This window comes from Pocillopora verrucosa, chromosome 14 (assembly GCF_036669915.1).
Source record: "Pocillopora verrucosa isolate sample1 chromosome 14, ASM3666991v2, whole genome shotgun sequence".
Lineage (NCBI taxonomy): Eukaryota > Metazoa > Cnidaria > Anthozoa > Scleractinia > Pocilloporidae > Pocillopora > Pocillopora verrucosa.
In genome coordinates this window covers 15,825,963-15,848,462 of record NC_089325.1, presented here as the reverse complement: position 1 = coordinate 15,848,462, position 22,500 = coordinate 15,825,963, and the positions used below count along the sequence as shown (strand labels likewise).

The 22,500-nt window shown below is 37.7% G+C and overlaps 2 protein-coding genes and 2 pseudogenes across 2 annotated transcripts; 1 reads left to right on the top strand and 3 right to left on the bottom strand.

Moving 5' to 3' along the window:
- The window catches only part of LOC131797228 (uncharacterized), a 1,399-nt pseudogene extending 437 nt beyond the window's left edge, over positions 1-962 (bottom strand).
- A 1,442-nt stretch (positions 963-2,404) lies between these two features.
- On the bottom strand, positions 2,405-3,827 carry LOC131797188 (neuropeptide SIFamide receptor-like). The gene has a single exon (XM_059114817.2). The coding sequence runs from the start codon at positions 3,566-3,568 to the stop codon at positions 2,414-2,416; it is 1,155 nt and encodes a 384-aa protein (XP_058970800.2). The 5' UTR covers positions 3,569-3,827; the 3' UTR covers positions 2,405-2,413.
- A 7,119-nt stretch (positions 3,828-10,946) lies between these two features.
- On the bottom strand, positions 10,947-11,934 carry LOC131797230 (neuropeptide SIFamide receptor-like; annotated as a pseudogene).
- Positions 11,935-20,160: 8,226 nt separating this feature from the next.
- On the top strand, positions 20,161-21,192 carry LOC131782775 (neuropeptide FF receptor 2-like). The gene has a single exon (XM_059099505.2). It carries the CDS (start codon positions 20,161-20,163, stop codon positions 21,190-21,192), a length of 1,032 nt encoding a protein of 343 aa, XP_058955488.2.
- Positions 21,193-22,500: the final 1,308 nt, after the last annotated feature.

The following is a 22,500-nucleotide window of genomic DNA, read 5'->3' as shown; positions in this document are numbered from 1 at the left end:
GCACAGGATGGCTTCATGGTCATATGTCCAAAACATTACTGAACTAAAGGAAGGTATAAAAACACACAAAGTTTCATAAAATTAAAATAAATAATTCAAGCTTAAACGTTCTAGTTTAGCGGCAGATGAACGCAATAAATCGAGAAATGCAATGGTACAAGAGACGAGGAAGGTATGCAGAAGACTCCTGCATTCACTATTTGCAGTTGTGGCTCGTGACTTACTTGGAAGCCTTGCTCGAAGGTGCTGCCATTTTATAAGCTTCGTACACCTGAAAGAAATTTTAAAAAAATCAAAATCCTTCCATCTCTGCGATCTAAAAAATTAGAAATTACGTGCAATGATCCTAGATTGCTAATTTTTCATGTTTAGAGGAATACATCATCATTTAATTTAAGCACTGGAACGAATATACTCACGTTTTGTACAGAACGTCAAAATTGCCAAACCCACGTTCTCGACGCGACGTGATGCCATCAGGACGACAGCGGGAGCATGCGCAATATGTCACCTCTTTGAAAATTTACTTTCGGCCGCGTCTTAAAGCTGTCGCGTCTCGGATCTTAAAGTCCCTAATCTCCTGGCGTGGCGCGAGTTGTTTGCGAACCTTTATGACTTTATAACTAATCACAAACATATGTACATGATATAAAAATATAAGTATCTAATGGGATTAAAATATGTATAGTTACTAGCTAAGTACTACGCGTTGTTTGTTGCTAGGCATCTTTGGACATTGCATACACAAAGGACTGTCTAAAGCGGTCTGTGCGCGAGCGTGGTAGATTATATGTTCTCTGATGTCGCAGGCAGTAGCTTTGTTCATTTCTTGGAGGCAGTAAGTTGTGTAGTTTATGCCCCGAGTTGTTGGCGATTGAATCAAAGAGTCGTTTACATAGATCATTGCGTCTCTCTTTTAGCGTTGGCAGGCCTAGTCTGTCCAAGCAGTCCTGATATGACATATCTGGGAGAATTATGAAAAGAACTCTTTTCTGTATTCTCTCTATATCCTCACTGAGGTAAGCGGGAAGCGCGTGATGGAAGAGGGGAGCGCAATATTCTAGAACAGATCTGATTGTTGTACAGTAGAAATCAACGATGTCATTACAAGGTACACGAGCCCTTTTGCCAAAATATCCTGGGAATAATGACAAACGAAATGTCGGGAAATTTTGATATTCGAAATATTTGTCCCGTGGCGTCCATTTGCGCAGCACGACTCGCATATCATTAGCTTCTTCAACTTCAGATGCAGATATCTACACAGCCAATCAGAAACTTTTTTTGATTGATGCCTTGTGAATGAGAGTGTGCGGCCATTTTTCTCGTGCTGCAGCATCCGATACCCGATAAATTCAATAAAAGAACCTTCGGTCGTTTCATGCCTTACCGGCTCCCAACACTTCCTTAAAAAAAAAGTCGCTTAAATTGCATTTTTATCGTAATCTGCTTCTATTAAGCTTTCTTCTGATATGTAGTTTGCTGGGATGTTTGTGAAACTAGCGCGCGTACGGTTTTTTTCCCCGAAGGACACGAACACTCGCGAAGGTGGGAAGTAACCTTAACAGTGACGAATGGGGAAAAAAAAAGACTGTCAGACTGAATCGAAAATATCAGCTGCCGATAAGAAGGGGGGGAGAAAATTAAATCCTATAATGAAAAAGAATTATCTTTCGCGAATGCTATGGAATACGTCTAAGGAAATTGTTTCATTATTCTTATTTCTTAATGAAAACGCGATAGGTAGGTCAGTTAAAAAGAAAGAAGCCGAAAGATTCAGTTATGCATATGCTGCTTAAATATGGGTTTTTATCACTTTATTCATTAGAAGAAGTTTTGCATTTAAATTCGCTATAATAATATGCTTACACTTAATTTTTTTTTTTTTAACATGAAAATGATTCTTAGATCATCCATACCAAAAGCAAGTAGGAAAAGTGAATAAATTGTAGTCCAGCCCCTTAATATAAGATCTACACGATCAGGAGCCCATCACGTGATGGGCTCTTGACACGATTAACTTATGATCTCGTAATAGGAAACCATCAGACAGAGAAAACAGATATATTGCAATATGAACAAATGTATGTGGCACTTAGATCTTAATTAAACACTCCACAGTGTTCTCTACGTGCATACCCAATGATTATCCCGTCTATTTTCTAAGTAAGGATTTAAATACATACATGCATGTATGCATGCCTATATAAAGTTGCCATAACAAATCCTCTGTGCGTCTCTATGTGGTCGAATGCCAGTCCCCAATTCAACTTACAATACGTTTCATTTTCGTAGGGGATCAGTTTGTAACTGTAAAAATACGGTGCGTGGACGGATATATATATATATATATATATATATATATATATATATATATATATATATATATATACAGTGTTCAAGCTTTTCTGCTCTAGGAGATAATATGTATGCTACTTGAACGGATCTGAAGAGAACTGTCCTTGCAGGAGCTCGTCATCGTTTGCATTTGGTAGTTGTCTTGCAAACTTGGTATTCTGCGACCGAGGCCATTACAGTGAAAACATTGCCTGAGGCCGTTTCGGTAGTTCTCGCTAAAAATAAAACAAATGCAAGGATTTACCGCACTCCACGAATGCAGCAGAAAGACAGAAATAAATGGAATAACTGTCTGAAATGCACAAATGGGTGGTGATTCCCAATTCCACAGAAAAAATTTAAGAAATGAATTTATAAGCAGGGGAGTCATGCAGGAAACGAAAGAAATGATAATGGCCATTGCTAATCTGACAATTTTCCTCAGCTGTTGATCTCGATGGTTTTGGCGACAGGACAGTTTCTCTCTAGTTTTTTTGTTCTTTTTTCTCATTTTCCATGCGATAATGCTATACACACCGGCTAGGACACAAACGGGAATGGGGATGAAAGTGATAAAAGTTGCTGTAACAAATCCTCTGTGCGTCTCCATGTGGTCGAATGCCGGTCCCCAATTCAACTTACAATACGTTTCATTTTCGTAGGGGATCAGTTTGAAACTGTAAAAATACGGTGCGTGGACGGCTATGGCGACAAACCACGTGCTTAGAATGCTTATCAATCGTACGTTTGAGGAGATAAGCTTGGCCTTCAGTGGAGAGACGACAGCGATGAGCCTGTCTATTGAGATCAAAAGAAGGCTTCCAATGGAAACCACAAGAGAAACATCTGGGAGAAAGTAGGCAAGTTTGCATAGAATGTTTCCCAGAAGCCACGGACGATCAACTTTCCAGGAACTCGATCCTGAAATGATCTCAACGATCTTCACAGTCATGATGGTCAAAGGGTTGAAGAGGTCGGATACAGCCATGTTGAAAACGAAGTAGTTGATGGATCTTCGTAGCTTCTTGTTCTTGTAAATGACCACAAGAAGAAATATATTTCCGAAAAACGAAACCAGGAAAATAAATATATAAGCCAGAGCTTTCACTGTAATCTCTACAGCGGAGTCGGCTGTTATTTCACAAGCTTGGTCGGAATTACTCGAGTCTGTATGGCTGGTTGTCTGTGAGCTGTTTTCAAAGAAATGCCTCACGCTTATGTTGACAGTCATTATCTCCCTTGATACTCGCCAATTCGCGAGTGAGCTATCCAAAGGTTAGATATCTTAACGCTGAACTTCGATGTAGTCAGTGTTTTGTTCGACCAAAGTGTTAAGGATGGGTCCTATTTATCTGAAAAGTCTTTGTCTTGAATGAATTTCAATAGATGAAGACAAATAAGCGTGGGTGAACGTGACAAGGTAATAAATATTGACATTAAAATTGAACTACCCCGCTAAAGAAGCGACTTGCAACGGCCATTTGTTTTAAAAGTTACGGTGACGGTTCGTTTACTTATTTGCGATAATTTTGGAACTGGGAGGGGTTTAAGGGCGAAATTGTCGTCCCACGACATACCAATATTGACTTCTATCGAATTAAATTAAAAAACGATTTAAGGAGGTGGTTATTTTAATAATTCTAGACTTTATTTTTTAATTTTTCCCTTAGATCGGTTTTTTAATTTTTTTTTTTTGCTTGGAGCAGAAGAGTTTGTAATCACAAGTTATGCTTATTGCTTTGTTTAATTTTTTTTCCTAAAATTTTTAAATTTGATTCTTGGTTGTAAAAATACCCTCAAAAATATTCTGCTTAGCGTATTACAGTTGCACTAGAAGAGAATTCGGTAAGAAAAGGCCTCAAAGCCTTCCTCTTGAACAAAAAACAAACCGGACCTTCGGGGAATCCAAAAACAAAACAATTATGGTCGGTCGGCTTGTTTGATCCTGCAGTTTTTTCCAAACAGAACTAAGCAGGGACCTTAAGCAAACCACGACGGCGACGACAACGAGGACATGGAAAAATAAAAGATCTAAATGGCAAAACAATAGCTCAGCACGTGCGATTTAAAATTTTGTACATTTCTTTGCCGTCCTAAGCAAAACAACAACGTGATATCACCACAATTTGCGTCGTCTGCGAACCTTAACCGCGACGGCAAATTATTTTAATTTCCATTTGGAACTCAACACTTCTTTTATACGTTATACTGAAGTTGAGGTGTGGCGCCTTATGATACGGTAAACACATGCAGCCATTTTTGAAATTCTAATTGAAGGTAGAAATTCATTTTTCAATCGAAGTCTTAGCTTTGCCGTCCTGACAGCTTAAGGTCTCCAACATTACTTTGGCGATGGTAAAACTTGTCACATTTTGCAACCTACTTCTTTTTCTTTCTGACCACGATAAGCTGATAAATTTACATATTATAGTTATTATTCTTGGTTAGTTATTCAAAAAGTTAACTATCAGGCATGCAAGAGTGTTTGTTTTGCTTTAGAAAACAACAGCGTAAAAACTTTGTGAGCTCAATGTCAAAACAAGCAATTTTTCTTAAAACGACATCAGTATCATATCTCTCTCCTTGCTCTTCGTGTAAAATGAGATCTAATCCACAGCTACGTAATCTACACGAGCAAGTGACTTTTTGACGGAAAGACCCTCGCAGAGAATCGATAGCTAAATGGTGGAATAGAAAATTTTGCTTGCAAAGTTTGTGATAATTCACTGAGATCGCTATACGAAGCCGGTTTGTCAAATATCTTGTTTCATGGAGACGTTTATTTTATAATTATTCACCGCAGTGGAGGTGAATGATTCTTTTTTTTTTTATTTTTTTTTTATCTCATCTCTGCCCACAGGCATGGTAACGCTTTCGTGAGTCGCTGAGTACATCCCTACCTCCGTTGCCATTTTTCATAAATATATCTCGTTTTTCCGACTGGGAAGTATTTTTAAGCAAAGACTTCGGTCACTACCTCAAGCTAATATATAACTTATTAATCATCTCTTTTCTCTCTCTCAAATCCCTTTGGTGGACAGAAAAATATCGGTTTCGAAATGAATTTGCATGAACAAAAGTGTCATGAAATTGGTTGACAAGCGGCCTAAAAACCGTCTGGAATTAAGTTTAATCCTTCACAAAAAGTACCTAAAAAGCTAAAACGAGATGTATTTTGTTACAATTGAATTAATCGACGGAACTTTCATTCATTTAATATCTGAATTCCCTCAAACAATTTGCTCGTAATGAAAGGGCGAGCGAAGTTTTCAGTTCTACTACAAATACGCTTTCGGTGAGTCTTTCCAAGTCCTTTAAATTTTGACATTTTTACCGTTAACGACAGAAACTGAAGGAAACGGAGAACGAACCGCATTAAACCCCCCTGTGTTTAGTTGAAGTGTCTTATTCGAATTTAGTTTTTGTGGAGAAAAGAGCAGATTTACACACGTCATTGCAGCAAACAAACGAGCAAACTCTCACAACTTCAAAATAAAAAAATTGAATTTACTTACAATTACTTTCCTTGCCATCTACTTACTGAACAGAGGTAAAACCTCGCCAATGAATTAATCCTCGATGAGAGTGAATAATACTTTCGAATGGTATGATGATTAATACAACGTGTCATCGCTTACACATTTACTTACCAATCCAAACAAAAATCAGCTCATAGAATCTGAATTCTTATTTTGTCCTGTTACAAACGCTCATTATCATAGAGAAGAGGCGTCTGTGGGGATTGTGACCCAACAACATGCTCTTGACTAGAGTAAAAAAATTGTAGATGACGGGAAATAGAAATATGAAGTCTCAGTAAAGAAACAGGGAAGGAAGAAGCCTTTGAATAAATAGCGAAAAAAAAAAGAGTAAACAAAGAAAAGAAAGAGAGAAAGAAAAAAGGGGCACCAGGGACTCTCTTTGCATTCGTAGCCTCAGGTGCTGTGCGCGTCATGTGAACTGGTCAATGATTAGTAGCCGAGAAATGTAAACAATATTGAGCGACATGGCAAAATTCATGCGGTATTTACCTTGCTTTCTCTCGTTGAAGCCTATGATCACCTGTGCATTAATAGTTGTGCAGGCGTGATATGGACCTGAAATTTGAGTATCAAATGAGGCATGTGAGACTAGTTGAGAGTGGGAAAAAATATAACAGTGACGAATGGGGTAGAAAGTGTCACCTTAACTGTCACACTGAATCGAAGCTATCATCTGCTGATATATATCAACTGATATTGATATTAATGAAAAAAAACAGATTTTCTTTTGCGAACTTTATGGAATAATTCAAATTAACTAAATTTAAACGCAATGGGAAGGTCAGTAAAAAAACGAACCAAATGGTTCAGTCATACCATGTGCTGCTTGAATATGGGTTTTATCCCTTTATTCATTAGGAGGAGTTTTGCATTTAAACTCGCTATAATGATATGCCTACGCTTAATTTTTTTTTAATATACAAATGATTCTGAGATCATCCATACTAAAAGCAAGTGGGAGCGTGGGCAGGAGCGTGGGCACATTAGCTCCGCCCACGCTCCTTTAAATCGTGACGATGGCGGTCTGCTTCCTGACGCCTATTTACACCTCGTCAGAAAAAAGGCCGCTAATTAGTGATCATATAAAAGGACCTTTTGCAGCGTTTAGATCACCCCTGATGAAGGCACTAGGCAGGAGTATCGAAACGTTGGGTCTATGAATTGTAACTTCTTCGGTTACATTCATTAAATCTGCAAACCAGTGTAGCATCAAACTATGTCTGATTGTCCACCTGGTTGCCGTGTGAACTTTAATATATTTTAAGAGCGACTTGCATTGGCCAATTTTTTTTTTACAGTTAATGACGGTTCTTTCGCTAATTTGTGATAGTTGGAACTGGCAGGAGGCTAAAGCTGGAATTGTCGTCCCAGGACATAGCAATATCGACTTACCATTCAAATAACACAAAAGCAGATGAAAGGGAAGCATATGGAAAAACTGATTGAAGACTATTGAAATACAAGTTGTCAAGGAGACCTTATTTTTCTCGGGTGGTATTCACTATTGTTTTGATATTCCTCAAGTCGAGAATTCTTCGCTTAGGAACTCGTAAAACTCAAGACCATTACAAGTCATACGCATTGCTTTGTTTTATTTTTTTTTTACTTTGGGAATTCATTTCGTGGCCTTGATCCTAGTTAGTGCATAGAAGTTATTTATGAATCCAACGACAAAACGAACCAGTGCAAAACAATTATATAATTAAGAGAAGAGCTCGAGGAAAACAAGTGATCCTACAACACAAACAGACGCAGACTTCAAACTGAGACACGTCATTATGATGTAACGACACAAGACAAAGAAGGTAATGCAATGACTGTTAAACTCAAGGGCAGTTTAAGTAGTCAATTAGTTGTCATTTTAACATAATAAGATATTGTGTGACACTATATTTCTGATTATCATTTTGATACATTTCCAATTCCTTGTTATTGGCGAAGAAACCATAGGATGATGGGATGTTAATGATCAGAATTTTTTTCAGTCGGGCGAGTGTGCGAGAAATTCACAAAGTCATGGTTGGTTTTCAACTAGCAAAGGGAAATTTCGTCAAGAATCACTTTTAAGAATGTCTCAAATAACCTCTATAAACAGAAGAACAATGCAATGGGATTCATTGTCCATTTTCGTGGGCAGATCTAAGAGTTTTGAGAGATTCATCTAATCGCCCGGTTGTTACTAGAGGATTTGAAATTACTCGTGTTATAGCTACGCCATTTTTTGATAGCAATTGCAGAACCTAAAAATTATGTCTAATTATAGCGCCCTCGGTATTCACTGTTTGATTTGTAACATTTTGATCTCCACTTAACCCACAGGTTATTGCAAAATGTTCTTGCCTATCAGTATCCAGCACAATTATGAGAAATCTTAAATGACATATATCCATGCGAAATGTGAACAGGGATCTGCCCTTTCATCGGTTTAAGGGGGGTGGGGCAAGGCTCTGTAATATTCTTACTAGCCCCCCCCCCCCCCCACATGGTAATTAATTAACCCTCATTTTTCTTTAGTTCCCCTTTTAAACTCTGTTAGCGACGACTGATCTCTAAATGTTACTTGAGAAGCATGGCAGGTTATCAGCAGTAAACTTGAAAAGAACAGCTTTTCAAAAACTTTGTCAGCTTTAAATCAATACCGGAAATTTACTGAAAACAATATCAGTATCATTTTGTCTTGCTTATCTTTTACAATCGTATATTTTTCACCTCAATGTAATCTACAGAGGAAAGATATTCAGTTAACGGACAAGTGACTCTTTGATGGCAAAAACCACGGAGAGAATTGACAGCTTAATGGTGGAACGGGAAAACAGCTTCAAAGTTTGCGATTATTTAATAGGGTCGCTATGCGTAGGCTGTTTGTTTGTTTTTACATTATCGAACATCTGGTTTATATAACACTAGATATAGCTGGAGTGGTAAACGCATAATAATGCATAAGGGTTTTTTTGCATATAAAGGTGATGAGAAATGTATTAGTCATAAAAACTTACTGCAACGTTTCGATATCAACGCTTACAAAATGCCTCTGATTTAATCAGTCAATATATTTCTCTATAAGGATGGTATGAGTCTTTGCTATTTGATTCCTCTCTAATTGATGAGAGGCCCTTTCACCGCATCATCGAACATTCATGTTCAAGGCCACTTACCGTCGCGCTTGCGACGTACCCAGTTTACAGTGCTCTTGTAGTTGTGATATAGTCGCAATAAAAGAGACCGACTCCATCTCATATTTATTCTTATCTAGTCTCACACTTTCCTTTCTTAATTTAACGTCACTGAACTTGCAATAATTTTACATTTAACAATGGTGACATGTCGTCGCCGAAACGTCATGTTTTGAATCGAAGTAGTTTTTACTATTAAAGGTCGTAATAAATCCGCAATATGTTTTATTTAAAACACGAACTACTAGTATATCCTCCTAATTTACGTCTTTCTTATTCCAAACAAATTGGCAGGGGCGAGATAAAAAGGACCGAAAAGCTTGATGATAAATGCAACGTATCATCGTCCATATATTTATTAATGCATTCAAAGTAAGAATCAGACAAGAACTCCGATCGATAATAAATATGTTTTTTGTCCTGCTACAAACACTTATAGTCATACAGATAAGACGTCGCTAGGGTCAACCGGTTATTTGAAATTGTGCTCTCGACTAAAATGAAAAGTTGTACATCATAGAAAGGGAAATATAAAGTGAGCATGAAAACCAGGGAACGAAGAAGTCTCACGGTTTAAAGCGGAAAAGAGAAATCAAACAAAAGAAAGAAACAGAGAAAAACTTAAGAATGGGGTATCGGAACTCCTTTTGCATTAGTAAAATAAAGTGGATTGCGTTTCCCATGAAAAAGAACTTATCAGTAATTAGAAGCTAAAAATTTTAATGAAGTTTAAAAGCCAACTTAACATAAATTTGGCAAACATGACGTGCTATTTACTTTTATTTCCCCCATTTTTACCAGTTATTAGACAACTAACAGTTGATCAGACGTGTTATGGACCCGCACGAAATTTGAGTACATTTTACCACGCTAGTTGATCCAGCCTCGGGTTCGCCTCTATGCATAACAAGATGATAGTTGGTTTTACAATAAAACAGGAAATATGAAAATAAAGTAGACAAAAAAAGGGGAAAAATTGGGAGCTCACAATTCAGTTTCTGGAAACGAGTTCAAATTGGACAAGTTGGCCAACTGAGTTGGAGGCAAAAAAAAGTGTATATATGAGAATAATATGATAAAGAGAATCCTCATAATAGTCAGACTACATCGAAAATGTCTACTTCTGATATCAGCTGACAGTCGACAGAAAACCAGGAATTAAGTGCTATGAGGAAGTGAAGAATCGATCCATGCTTAGCGTGCGTATTTCGAGTTGTGGGTGCACGCGGGAAGTTTGGAGGGCATGAGAGAAGCGAAAGAGTTGCTCGAGGCGCAGCCGAAATAAGCTTGAAAGTTTTGAGACCCTGCTGCCAAAATCGACGAGAACTTTCAGCCGAAGTGTAACTGCACACGTTATGTCGTGGATACACGGCCATGCGTACGTAAGGGTTACACCATGGCGGTTCCTCAGGAATTTGGTAGAACCTCGTAAAATAAGTCAATTAACTATCGATCTTCATGAGAGTAAGCTAAAATGTTCATTTAAAAGGAAGCCAAATTCTCAGTATTCAGTATAGTACTCTCTGACGTAGAGACTATTTTCCTTTCAAAGGACCTGTGGTTCTTGAGGTTTAGCTTTGTGTTCCTCTTAAAATCAATTTAACTAGACATCTATGTTAAACTTCTAAGTTCGACGTGCATAGTTAATGATATTCTACCGGTAGGACGTCATCATCGCATTAATTATTAATTCTCACATAACGTTGCAAACCATTTGAGTCAAAATTTAAGGGTTCTAGATGTGCATACCCAATGACTTTACTGCTACTTTTCTGAGTTAGGATTTTAAAATATAGCGAGCTCAAGCGTTTCTGCTGTATGAGATAATTTGTACGTTGCTTGAATGGATCTGAAGAGAGCTGTCTCCGTAGGCGCTCGTCATCGTTCGCATTCGTTACTTCTCTTGCAAACTTGATAGCCTTCGACTGCGGCTGTCTAAGTGAAAATATTGCTTAAGGCCGTTGCGGTAGTTCTCGTTAAAGATAAAACAAATGCAGGGATTAACTGCACTCCACGAATGCAGCATAAAGACAGAAACAAATGAGATAATCCTTTTGAAATGCACAAATGGGTGGCGATTCCCAATTCCATAGTAAAAAGTTAAAAAATGAATACATAAGCAGGGGTGTCATGCAGGAAACGAAGGAAATCATAGTGGCCATTGCCAATCTAACAATTTTCTTCAGCTGCTGATCTCGATGGTTTTGGCGACAAGACAATTGCTCTACTTTTCTTGTTCTTTTTTCTTATTGTCCATGTGATAATGCTATACACAATAACCAAGGCAAGAAAGGGAATGAGGGTGAAAGTTATAAAAGATGCCGAAATAAATCCTTCGTGTGTTTTCTTGTGGTCGAATGCCGGTTCCCAATTCATGATACAATTCGTTTCATTTTCGTAGGGGATCAGTTTGAAGCTATAAAAATAAGGTGCGTGGACAGCGATGGCGACGAACCACGTGCTTAGCTATAGAATGCTGATCAATCGTACTTTTGAGGAGATAAGTTTGGCCTTCAGTGGAAAGACGACAGCGATTAGCCTGTCTATTGAGATCAAAAGAAGGCTTCCGATAGAAACCACAAGAAAAACATCTGGGAGAAAGTAAGTAAGTTGGCATAGAATGTTTCCCAGCAGCCACGGACTGTCGACTTTCCAGGATTCCGAGCCTGAAATTAGCTCAACGATCTTCATAGTCATGACGGTCAAAGGGTTGAAGAGGTCGGATACAGCCATGTTGACAACAAAGTAGTTGATGGACCTTCGTAGCCGCTTGTTCTTGTAAATGACCACAAGAATAAAGATATTTCCGAAAAACGAGACCAAGAAAATGAAAAATAAGCCACAGCTTTTGCTGTTATTTCTGCAGCGGAGTCGGCCGTCATCTCACAAACTTGGTATGAGTTATTAGAAGCTGAACGGCCGGTTGTGTGTGAGCTGTTTTCAGAGAAAATGTTCACGGTTGTGTTCATAGTCATAATTTGCCTTGATTATCCTCAATCCACGAGGGAGCTGTCGCTTTTTGTAACACAGATGATATAAGGCTTCAACGGGGGAAGGAAGGGTAAATATCACATGATGTTTGCGAAAGCCATGTTCATTCAGCAACATCGAATGTTGCTTTCAATTTTATTCGAGTTTTCTACCAATAATTACGGAACAGTTTTCTTTCAAATGACATGCAAGCTACCTAGGGCTACGAATCAAAAGGAGTTCCGATACCCATTTTTCTTTTCTCTGCTTCTTTCGCTTGTCCACTCTTATTTTCTCGCCATAAATCGCAAATCTTCTTGCTTCTTGGTACTTCATTCCAACTTCAATTCTCTCTCCCATGCTCTACAGCTTTTCATTTTAAGTCAAGAGCACAATGTAAAGTAACTGTCCCCAGCGACATCTTATCTCATGATGATCGTGAGCGTTTGTAACAGGACAAAAAAGTTTATCATCACTCGGAATATTTTTGTCTGATTCTTTTTTAGGTGAATTAATAAATATGTGGACAATGATGCACTGCATTTATCGTCATGCTTTTCATTTACATGCCTCTCATTCCATTCTGTTTAGAACATTAAACACGAGACTTAAAGGGTTATATTACATCGTGCTTTAAAGGAGACATATTGCGGCTATTTCATGATTCCAAGAGCACTGTACATGGGGCAACGTCGCGAACGATAGCCGGACTTGTTGCAGTTTATATTTAGCATCATTGCAAGGTTGTGAGATTCGATCGATTGAATCGTGCAGATTTTAGCGGAGAGGTACAACTGAGAGTCACTTATTCTTCTCGCATTTTTAGGTAATTTTTAATAACGGGGATGATCTGAGAATCATTTGTATCAGTAAAAAAGCGTCGTCATATCATTATAGCGTTAAATTTAAACCCTTTCCAAATAAATGAATAAATGGATTCTTTTGTTACGCACAACCACGTTTAGCATCATTGCAACATCGTGAGATTCAATCGATTGAATCGTGCAGATTTTAGCGGGGAGCTACAACTGAGAGTCACTTATTCTTCTCGCATTTTTAGGTAATTTTTAATAACGGGGGATGATCTGAGAATCATTTGTATCAGTAAAAAAGCGTCGTCATATCATTATAGCTTTAAATGTAAAACATTTCCAAATGAATGAATAAATAAATGTCTTTTGTTACGCACAACAACGTTTCGGCGCAATCCAAGCCGAGTCTAGGCAACATATACTAATTCTGAGATTTTGGTCTCTTTTTAACTGGCTCTTCCAGAGGGTTTCATTAATTTCATTGACTTATTTGATGGGGTTCGCGGAAGAACTACTATTTGCTTGTAGTTCTTAGTTCCTGTTTTTCCTTCTAATGTTAAATAATTAGAGCAGCTGACAGCTTTCATTCTTTTCGACAGTTCAGGCGAAACTCTTAAACCTTTATTTGTCACCATCGTATTCTTTCCAACTCCCAACTTGTCTTTTTTGTCTTCTTTGACTTCGTGTCCTATGATTGAATTGTAAGTGTCCACTCAACCGAATTATCCTCCATCTATCCATCAAGGAAGCGGTGTGTTTCCAATAGTTTGTTGAAGGTTTGATTCAAATTCATTTTGATATATTTTTTCCCTCAGGCCTAAATATGTTGCAGATGTAAGAGCTGGATAGTTTGTACTATCAAACAACTGAAAATCAAAAGATGTACAAGTCGTGTTCAATCTGCTTACATGACACCTACAATCAATGTTCAACACAAAATAAGAAAAACACAACATAAGTAAAAACATATTAAACAACTATCTTAGTTTAAAGAAAAAACTTCCAAAATAAAATGTTTTTAGGGCAGCTTTAAAAGACTAAACCAAAACTCTGTGGTAGCAAAAAGCACGGAGGGAGTCGACAGCTTCATGGTGAAACAGGAAAACAGCTTCAAAGTTTGCCATAATTTAATGAGGTCGCTATGCGTAGGCTGTTTATCGAGCATCCGGTTTTATATAACAGTAGATGTAGCTGGTGTTGGTAAACGCAAAGTAATGCAGAAGGGTTCTTTTGCATATAAGGGTGAGGAGAAATGTGTCATTCATAAAAACTTACTGCAACTTTTCAATATTAAAAGGAGTGTCTCTGTGAAAGTGGTCCGGTCGATTTTGCTTGTGACACGGATTTCGCTCGTTTCTTGTGTGATTAAAGACATTCATGTACCTATACTAAAACCACAATCTGTTTGATCGGATCTCTTTATTTTTCAGAGTTTTACGGGAATTAAATTTCACTCGAGCGAAGGCCTGTCGTGACACTTTTCAAGACTTTAATTTAAGAAAACTTTGGAGGCCAATTTACAAAAAACTAGGGACCTCAGAAAAAAAACAAATACCCCAGCAATGTATATTATCTCTATCTTATTTATCGTGGCGACTTTCGTGAACTTCACGTCTCAATCAAGCATACAGGAAGACTTGAATGACACCTTAACGGTTCACTTAAGTCACACATGCGAAAACCGATCGAATTCAAGGTAAATTTTTGAAAAAGTGAGGCGTTCTTAACTGATCCAACTAACATAGCTAGGAAGTAGGTGCCATAGAAAAGGTAACTACAGAAAAAAAAAACAGTGAAGTGCTTCGTGGTACGGACAACTGTTCTTTTATTGCTTGGGGTTTTCTCCTTTAAATTAGAACTGGTATTATTGATAGTTATCAATGTATATTTAACCGGGGTACCTTTTTGCTTGTCATCAGTGGTATAAAATAAGGTGTCTTTTCTACCAGAACATTTCATTTATGCCCCATTGCACAGAATGAACACTATACTTAGAATGTTTGTTCTAAGTCATTTTTGCTGTTCCCAAGAATGTATGCAAAATCATTGCTTTATACAAAGCTGAGTCTAAAATATGATTTTCCGTAACAGTAACCAATGTCATTTACATATGTGTTAATAAAACTAGCAATGTACAATTTTTAGCGTTTTCCACTTATAAGCCCGACATACAGTTGTCAAGTGAACTATGTTAGTTTCAGCTCATTCCTTGATTCAATCTGACCTTTTATCACTAAACCCTATTCTTTTCATTTTCAATTTTCCTGTACATTTTTGTTTCATAGGAAAACGACAAAGAGTTTTATAAGTAAACAGATTTTTTGGCGTACCACGCTTACTACATTTTATATACAAATACATGCAAAAAGCCGGCTAAATAAGCTCCTCCTCCTCCTAATGTTAGTTGGATCAGTTAAGAACGCCTCACTTTTCAAAAATTTACCTTGAATTTGATCGGTTTTCGCGTGTGTGACTTAAGCGAAACGATAAGGTGTCATTCAAGTCTTCCTGTTTGCTTGATTGAGACGTGGTGTTCACGAAAGTCGCCGCGATAGATAAGATAGAGTTAATATACCTGGTTGGGGTATTAGCCTTTTGATGAGTTCCGTAATTTTTTGTAAATTGGCCTCCAAAGTTGTCTTAAATTAAAGTCTTGAAAAGTGTCACGACAGGCCTTCGCTCGAGTGAAATTTAATTTCCGTAAAACTCTGAAAAACAAAGATATCCGATCAAACGGATTGTGGTTTAAGTATAGGTCTGTGAATGTCTTACAACACACAGGAAATAAGCGAAATCCGTGTCTCTAGCAAAATCGACCGGACCGCTCTAACAGAGACACCTTCTTAACGCTTGTAAAATGCCTCTGAATCAATCAAAAAATATATTTCTCTACAAAGATGGCATGATTCTTGCTGTTTGATTCATCTCTTAGTGATAAGAGGGCCTTTCACTGCATCATTGGACGTTTTAAAGGCCACTTATCGCCGCGCTCGCGACGTGCCCAGTTTGCAGTGATCTTGGAGTCGCGATGTAGCCCCAATAAAAGAGAAAACAGCGAAACTGTTCGTTTAATTAAGTACATTCTTTTGTTTTACTTTTATTCTAATTTAGTTTCACACTTTTTTTTCTTTATATAACGTCACTGAACTTACAATAATTTTACATTTGATAATGTCGAAACGTCATGTTTTAATCTGGCTATATTTTATTATTAAAAGTCGTGATATGGCCGTAATATGTTTTATTGAAAACACGAGCTAATATATCCTCTTAATTTACGTCTTTCACGTTCCAAGGAAAATTGCAGGAGCGAGATAAAAAGGATCGAAAAGCATGATGATAAATGCAATGCATCGTCGTGTATATACTTACTAATGTACCCAAAGTAAGAATCAGACAAGAACTCCGCTCGATTATAAATATATTTTTTGTCCTGCTACAAACACTCATAATCATAGAGATAAGACGTTGCTGGGGCCAACCGGTTACCTGAAATTATGCCCATGACTAAAGTGAAAAGTTGTAGATTATAGAAAGGAAAATATATAGTTGGTATGAAAACCAGGGAAGGAAGAAGCCTTGCGGTTTATAGCTAAAAACAGATAGCAAACAAACAAAAAAAGTTGAAAATGGGGCATCGGAACTCTTTGTTGCATTTGTAGACTAAAGTGGCTTGCGTTTCCTATGAAAAAACTTATCAGTAATGAGTAGCTTCAAATTCTTATGAAATTGAAAAGCTATATAAACATCAATTTGGCAAACATCACGCGCTATTTTCTCTTGCATCCTCCGTTTTTACCATTTACTAGACACCTGACAGTTGCGTAGAAGTGTTATGGACCTGCACGAATTTTGAATATATTTGACCACGCTAATTGATCCAGGTGTCCTCTTCTCGTTTAAATAATTGAACAAGAAAATCCCCAGCTTCACCTCCATGCATAACAAGATGATAGTTGGTTTCACAGTAAAAGAGCAAATATGAAAATAAAATAGACAAAATGAAGAAGCAAGAATTGGGGAACTGGAATTGGGGAACTCATAATTCAGTTTTAGGGACCGAGGTCAAATTAGACAAGTTGGAGGCCAAAAAAAAAAAGTATATATGAGAATAATATGGTAAAAAGTATCCTCATAATCGTCAGACTAAATCTAAGATGTCTACTTCTGATATCAACTGGCGTTCGCCAAAAAGACTGCAATTAAGCGCTACGAGGAAATAAAGAATTGATCCCTGCTTAGCGTACGTATATCGAGTTGTAGATGCACGCGGGAAGTTTGGGGAGCACGAGGGAAACGAAGGAGTTGCTCGAGGCACAGCCAAATTAAACATGAAAGTCTTGAAACCTCGCAGTTAAACTCAACGGGAACTTTCAGTCGAAGTGTAACTCCATAACTCCTAAAGAATTAGATTGGATTTGCGCGCGCGCTATATTTTGAGAAATTTTCTTCCGCGACCCTCGTGGAATGAGTCAAATAACCATTGATTTTTATGAGAGCAAGCTAAAACGTTCAGTTAAAAGGAAGCCAAATTTTCGGTATGAGAAAAATGCGAGTGGAATAAGTGGCTCAATAGTATCTCTGCCGCTATAATCTGCACGATTAAATCGACCATCTGACGTAGAGAACGGATTTATCGTGATATGAGTCTATCATCCCTTTGGTTCTTGTGGTTAAGCGTGTGGCACTAATTCCATCCTCGGTGTTCCTCTCAAAATTAACTTAACATTGCTAGACATCTGTGCTAAACTTCTAAGTTCGACGTGCATTGTTTATGATATTCTACCGGTTGGGGGTCGTCATCGCTTTAATTATCAGTTATCACATAACGTTGCAAACTGTCTGAGTCAAACTTTAAGGGTTCGGGGTGCATACCCAATAATATTACTTCTGCTTTTCTTAGTTAGGATTTTAGTAAATAGCAAGCTCAAGCGTTTCTACTGTACGAGATAATGTGTACGCTACTTGAATGGATCTGAAGAGAGCTGTCTCCGTAGGATCGAGCTCGTCATCGTTCCCATTCGATAGTTTTCTTGCAAACTTCATAACCTTCTACTGAGACCGTCACAATGAAAACATTGCCTAAGGCCATTGCGATAGTCCTTGCTAAAGATAAAACAAATGCAGGGATTAACTGCACTCCACGAATGCAGCATAAAGAAATAAATAAATCGGATAATTGTTTGAAATGCACAAATGGGTGGTGATTCCCAATTCCATAGAAAAATTAGAAGAAATAAATAGATAAGCAGTGGAGTCATGCAGGAAACAAAGGAAATGATAATGGCCATTGCCAATCTGACAATTTTCCTTAGCTGCTGATCTCGATGGTTTTGGCGACAAGACAATCGCTCTTTACTTTTCTTGTTCTTTTTTCTTATTGTCCATGCGATAATGCCATAAACAATAACTAGGAAAACAATTACTATTGAAGTTGAAAATAAAGTTCCTCACAAAAAGGAATTTTCCTTAAAATAGAACAAGAGCAGATGACAGGAAAAAAATGGAAAATCTAATTGTGGAACATTAAAGGAAACGCCGCACAATCTTGTTTCGGTGCAATCCAACCCGCGTTAAAGCAACATTTAGTAATTGCTTCTTTTGATTAACTGACCTTTCTAGTGTGCTTCCATAAAATCGTAAGTTAAGTGATTTATTCCATGAGGCACGCGGAAGATAATTTATTCTCGTGTAGCACTTAATTTTCGTCTTTCCGCTTTATTTCAGTTAATATCAGCAACTGACGGGTTCGATTCAGTCGGACAGTTTAGGCGACACTCTTTACCATGTTTTATTGATTCTTTGTCACTATCATATTACTTTCCACCCCCAACTTGTCTCACATGCCTCGTTTGATAGTCAAATTTCGTCCAGATCCATATCACGCCTTCACAACTAGTACGGCACAGGTGATAAAAGGCTTCAACGGGGGAAGAAGGGTAAATATCACATGACTTTTGCCAAAGCCATGTTCATTCGGCAACATCAAATGTTGTTTTCAATTTTATTCGAATTTTCTACACTAATTACTGAACAGTCTTCTTTAAAATGACATGCAAGCTACCTAAGGCTACGAATCCGAGAGAGTTCCGATACACATGTTTCTTTTCTCTGCTCCTTTTTTTTTTCTACTCTTCCTTTCTCGATTTAAACCGCAAGTCTTTTTGCTTCCTTGGTTCTTCATTCCAACTTCGTCCATATATTTGCTAATGCACCCAAAGTAAGAATCAGATAAGAAATCCGATAGATAAAAATATTTTTTTTGCCCTGCTACAACGCCATAAATTTATAGATAAGACGTCGCTGGGGCCAACCGGTTACTTGAAATTAAGCTCTTGACTAAAATGAAAAGTTGTAGATCATAGAAAGAGAAATATATAGTGAGTATGAAAACCAGGGAAGAAGAAGCCTTGCGGTTTAAAGCGAAAAAGAGAGAGCAAACGAATAAAAAAAAGTTGAAAATGGGGCATCGGAACTCCTTGCAATATTTGTAGACGAAGGTGGATTGCGTTTCCTATGAAAAAAACTTATCAGTAATTAGTAACTGCAAATTCTAATGAAATTGAAAAGCCAAATAAACATCAATATGGCAAACATCACCCACTATTTACTCTTGCTTCCTCCGTTTTCACCAGTTATTAAACAACTGACAGTTGCGTAGAAGTGTTATGGACCTGCACGAATTTTGAGTATATTTGACCAAGCTAATTGATCCAGGTGTCCTCTTCTCCTTTGAATAATTGAACAAGAACAGCCCCAGCTTCACCTCTATGCATAACTAGATGATAGTTGGTTCAACAATAAGAGAAGAAATATCAAAATAAAATAGAAAAAAAAAAAAAGAGAAAGAAGTGGAGAACTGATAACTCAGTTTTAGGAAACGAGGTCAACTTAATTAGTTTTTCTATTTGCTTCCTTTTCTTTTACTTTTGTGTTATTCTAATGGAAAGTCGATATTGTATGTCGTGGAACGACAATTTCGCCTTTAGTCTACTGCCAATTCCAAAATTATCGCAAATAAGTGAAAGCATGGTCATTAAATTAAAAACAAATGCCCAATGCAAGTCGTTATTTTTAACGAGGAAGTTCACTTTTTATGTCAATATTGATTACCTTGTCATGTCATCCACACCTATTTGTATTCATCTTTTGATCATGAAATTAACTTCAACACAAACACTTTTTAGATAAATGGGACCCATCCTTAACACTTAGGTGAAACAAAACAGTGACTACAACGAAGTTCAGTGTTGATGCTAAAACAAACCATCCTAAATATAACCTTTGGATAGCCCACTCGCGGATTGACGAGTATTAAGAGAGATAATGACTGTCAACACAACCATGAGGCATTTCTTCGAAAACAGTTCACAGACAACGAACCATACAGTATCGAGTAACTCCGACCAAGCTTGTGAAATAACAGCCGACTCCGCTGTAGAGGTCACAGCTAAAGCGCTGGCTTTTATTTTCATTTTCCTGGCTTCTTTTATCGGAAATATCTTTATTCTTGTGGTCATTTACAAGAACAAGCAGCTACGAAGATCCATCAACTACTTCGTTTTCAACATGGCTGTATCTGACCTAGGGATCCCTTTGACCCTCATTACCGTGAGGATCGTTGAGATCATTTCAGGATCGAATTCCTGGAAAGTTGATCGTCCGTGGCTGCTGGGAAACATTCTATGCAAACTTGCCCACTTTCTACCAGATGTTTCTTTTGTGGTTTCCATCGGTAGCCTTCTTTTGATCTCGATGGACAGGCTCATCGCTGTCGTCTTTCCGCTGAAGGCCAAACTTATCTCCTCAAAAGTACGATTGATCAGCATTCTAAGTACGTGGTTTGTCGCCATCGCCGTCTACGCACCTTATTTCTACAGCTTCAAACTGATTTCCTACGGAAATGAAACGTATTGTATATTGTATTGGGGACCGGCATTCGACCACATGAAAACGCACAGAGGATTTGTTACGGCAACTTTCATCACTTTCATCCCCATTCCCATTTGTATCCTGGCCGTTGTTTATAGCATTATCACATGGACAATAAGAAAAAAGAACAAGAAAAGTAAAGAGCGATTTTCTTGTCTCCAAAACCATCGAGATCAGCAGCTGAGGAAAATTTCCAGATTGGCAATGGCCATTGTGATATCCTTTGTTTTCTGCATGACTCCCTTGATTGTAATTTTTCTGTGGGAAGCCATAGAACAGCCATCCTTTTGTGCACTTCAAAGAGTTTTCCCATTTATTGCTGTCTTTTTTCTGTATTCGTGGAGTGCGTTAAATCCCTGCATTTGTTTTATCTTTAGCAAGAACTACCGCGACGGCCTTAAGCAATGCTTTCATTGCAATGGCTAAAGTCGCAGTGCACAATTACCGAATGAAAGCGATGACGACGTCTTACAGGTAGAATATCATAAGCTATGCACTTTGAAATTTGAAGTTTAACACAGATGTCTAACAATGTTAGGTTGATTTTAAGATGAACGCCAAGGAGGGACTGAGTGCCACGCGCTTAATTACGAGAACCAAAAGGAAAATAGTCTCATGTCACGATAAATTTGTTCTCTACGTCAGATGGTCGATGCATAGTGCAGATCTCAGCGACAGAGATACAATTGAGTCACTTATTCCACTCTTATTTTTTGCCCTGGGTGATGATCTAATAACTGTTTGCTTATAATAATTCTGAGAATTTTCGCTTTCTTTTAACTGAACTTTTTTGCTTGCCCTCATGAAAATCGATTGTATTTTTCCATGGGGTTAGCAGAAAAAAAAAATTTCTCAAAATATAGCGAGCGCGCGAGTCCTACCTAATTCTTTTGGAGCTACCATGGTATAATCCTTGCGTACGCACGGTCGTGTATCCTTAACATGACGTGTGCAGTTAAACTTCGGCTGAAAGTTCCCGTTGAGTTAGCTGCGAGGTTTTAAAAATTCAGACTTATTTCGGCTGCGCATCGAGCAACTCTTTTGCTTCTCTCTTGCTCTCCAAACTTCCCACGTGCATCCAAAACTCGATATACGCAAGCTAAGCATTGACCAACTCTTTATTTCCTCGTTGTGCCTAATTCCAATCCTTCTGTCTAATGTCAGTTGATATCAGAAGTAGACATCTTCGATTCATTCTGACGATTATGAGAATACTTTTTACCACATTTTTCTTATTTATACATATTGTTTTTGCCTCCAACTTGTCTTATTTGACCTCGTTTCCTAAAACTGAATTATGAGTTCCCCAATTTTCCCCTTTTTTTGTCTCTTTTATTTTCATATTTACTCTTTTATTGTAGAACCAACTATCATCTCGTAATGCATAGAGGTGAACCTGGGGCTATTCTTGTTCAGTTATTCAAACAACAAGAGGACACCTGAATCATTTAGCGCGGTAAAATATATTCAAAGTTCGTGCGGGTCCAGAGCACGTCTACGCAAATGTCAGTTGTTTAATAACTGATAAAAACGGGGGAGGAAAGAGTAAATAGCGCGTAATGTTTGCCAAATTTATGTTTGTTTGGCTTTTAAATTTCATTAGAATTTTCAGCTCCTAATTACAGATAACTTTTTTTTCATAGGAAATGCAATCCACCTTAGTTTACGAATCCAAAAAGAGTTCCGACGCCCTGTTTTTAAGTTTTTCTCTGTTTCTTTCTTTTTTTGCTCTTA

What these genes read in the sequence shown, in the direction of transcription:
- LOC131782775 (XM_059099505.2), top strand. Translation starts at nt 20,161, where the DNA reads ATGACTGTCAACACAACCATGAGGCATTTCTTCGAAAACAGTTCACAG.
- LOC131797188 (XM_059114817.2), bottom strand. Translation starts at nt 3,568, where the DNA reads ATGACTGTCAACATAAGCGTGAGGCATTTCTTTGAAAACAGCTCACAG.